The sequence below is a fragment of the Colobus angolensis genome, unplaced genomic scaffold (genome assembly GCF_000951035.1).
Source record: "Colobus angolensis palliatus isolate OR3802 unplaced genomic scaffold, Cang.pa_1.0 Scaffold47, whole genome shotgun sequence".
Lineage (NCBI taxonomy): Eukaryota > Metazoa > Chordata > Mammalia > Primates > Cercopithecidae > Colobus > Colobus angolensis.
In genome coordinates this window covers 803,502-804,176 of record NW_012118154.1, presented here as the reverse complement: position 1 = coordinate 804,176, position 675 = coordinate 803,502, and the positions used below count along the sequence as shown (strand labels likewise).

General features: G+C 48.4%; 1 protein-coding gene across 3 annotated transcripts in view; it reads left to right on the top strand.

The window, feature by feature from the left end:
• The window catches only part of INCA1 (inhibitor of CDK, cyclin A1 interacting protein 1), a 7,691-nt gene that overhangs the window by 2,899 nt on the left and 4,117 nt on the right, over positions 1-675 (top strand). For all 3 annotated transcript variants that reach the window (XM_011958386.1, XM_011958387.1, XM_011958385.1), the window contains one exon: positions 230-311. In XM_011958386.1, the coding sequence (XP_011813776.1) occupies positions 268-311 (44 nt within the window). In that variant the 5' untranslated portion in view covers positions 230-267. The remainder of the gene's footprint in view (positions 1-229; positions 312-675) is intronic.

Sequence of the window (675 nt, the reverse complement as noted above, 5' to 3'; positions counted from 1 at the left end):
GATTCTTCTGCCTCAGCCTTGTGGGTAGCTGGGACTACAGACGCACGCCACCACGCCCTACTAATTTTTGTATTTTTAGTAGAGATAGGGTTTCACCATATTGGCCGGGCTGGTCTCGAACTCCTGACCTCATGATCCGCCTGCCTTGGCCTCCCAAAGTGCTGGGATTACAGGCGTGAGCCACCACGCCCAGCTGGAATGAATGACTTCTTTTCCATTATCCTCCCAGCACCAAAAAGGAAACTAGCTACCCAGCCCAGTCCAGTCATGCAGGTGCAGGATGATGGAGGCAACCTCATCCCCTTTGCCAAGTGAGTCCTCCCACTGGGTAGGGAGCATGGGGAGGGGATGGAGGGAATATTGCATGCCTGGGTCCTTCCCTAAGAGGATTAGGAAATAAAAAACAGGAAATGCAATGCCTGGTCTCAGGGGATTGATGATTCATTAATTTATTCAACAAATAGTTTGAACACTACAGTGTTCCAGGGACTGTATTAGGCACTGGGGATTCAGCAATTAGCAGGATAGAGGTCCTGCTCTTGTAGAGCTTACATTCTAGAGAGGGGAACACATTCTAGAATGTGTAAACAAATAAAATTTCAGCTAATGATGGGTACTATTTAAAACATAAAACACGGCCGGGCGCGGTGGCTCAAGCCTGTAATCCCAGCACTT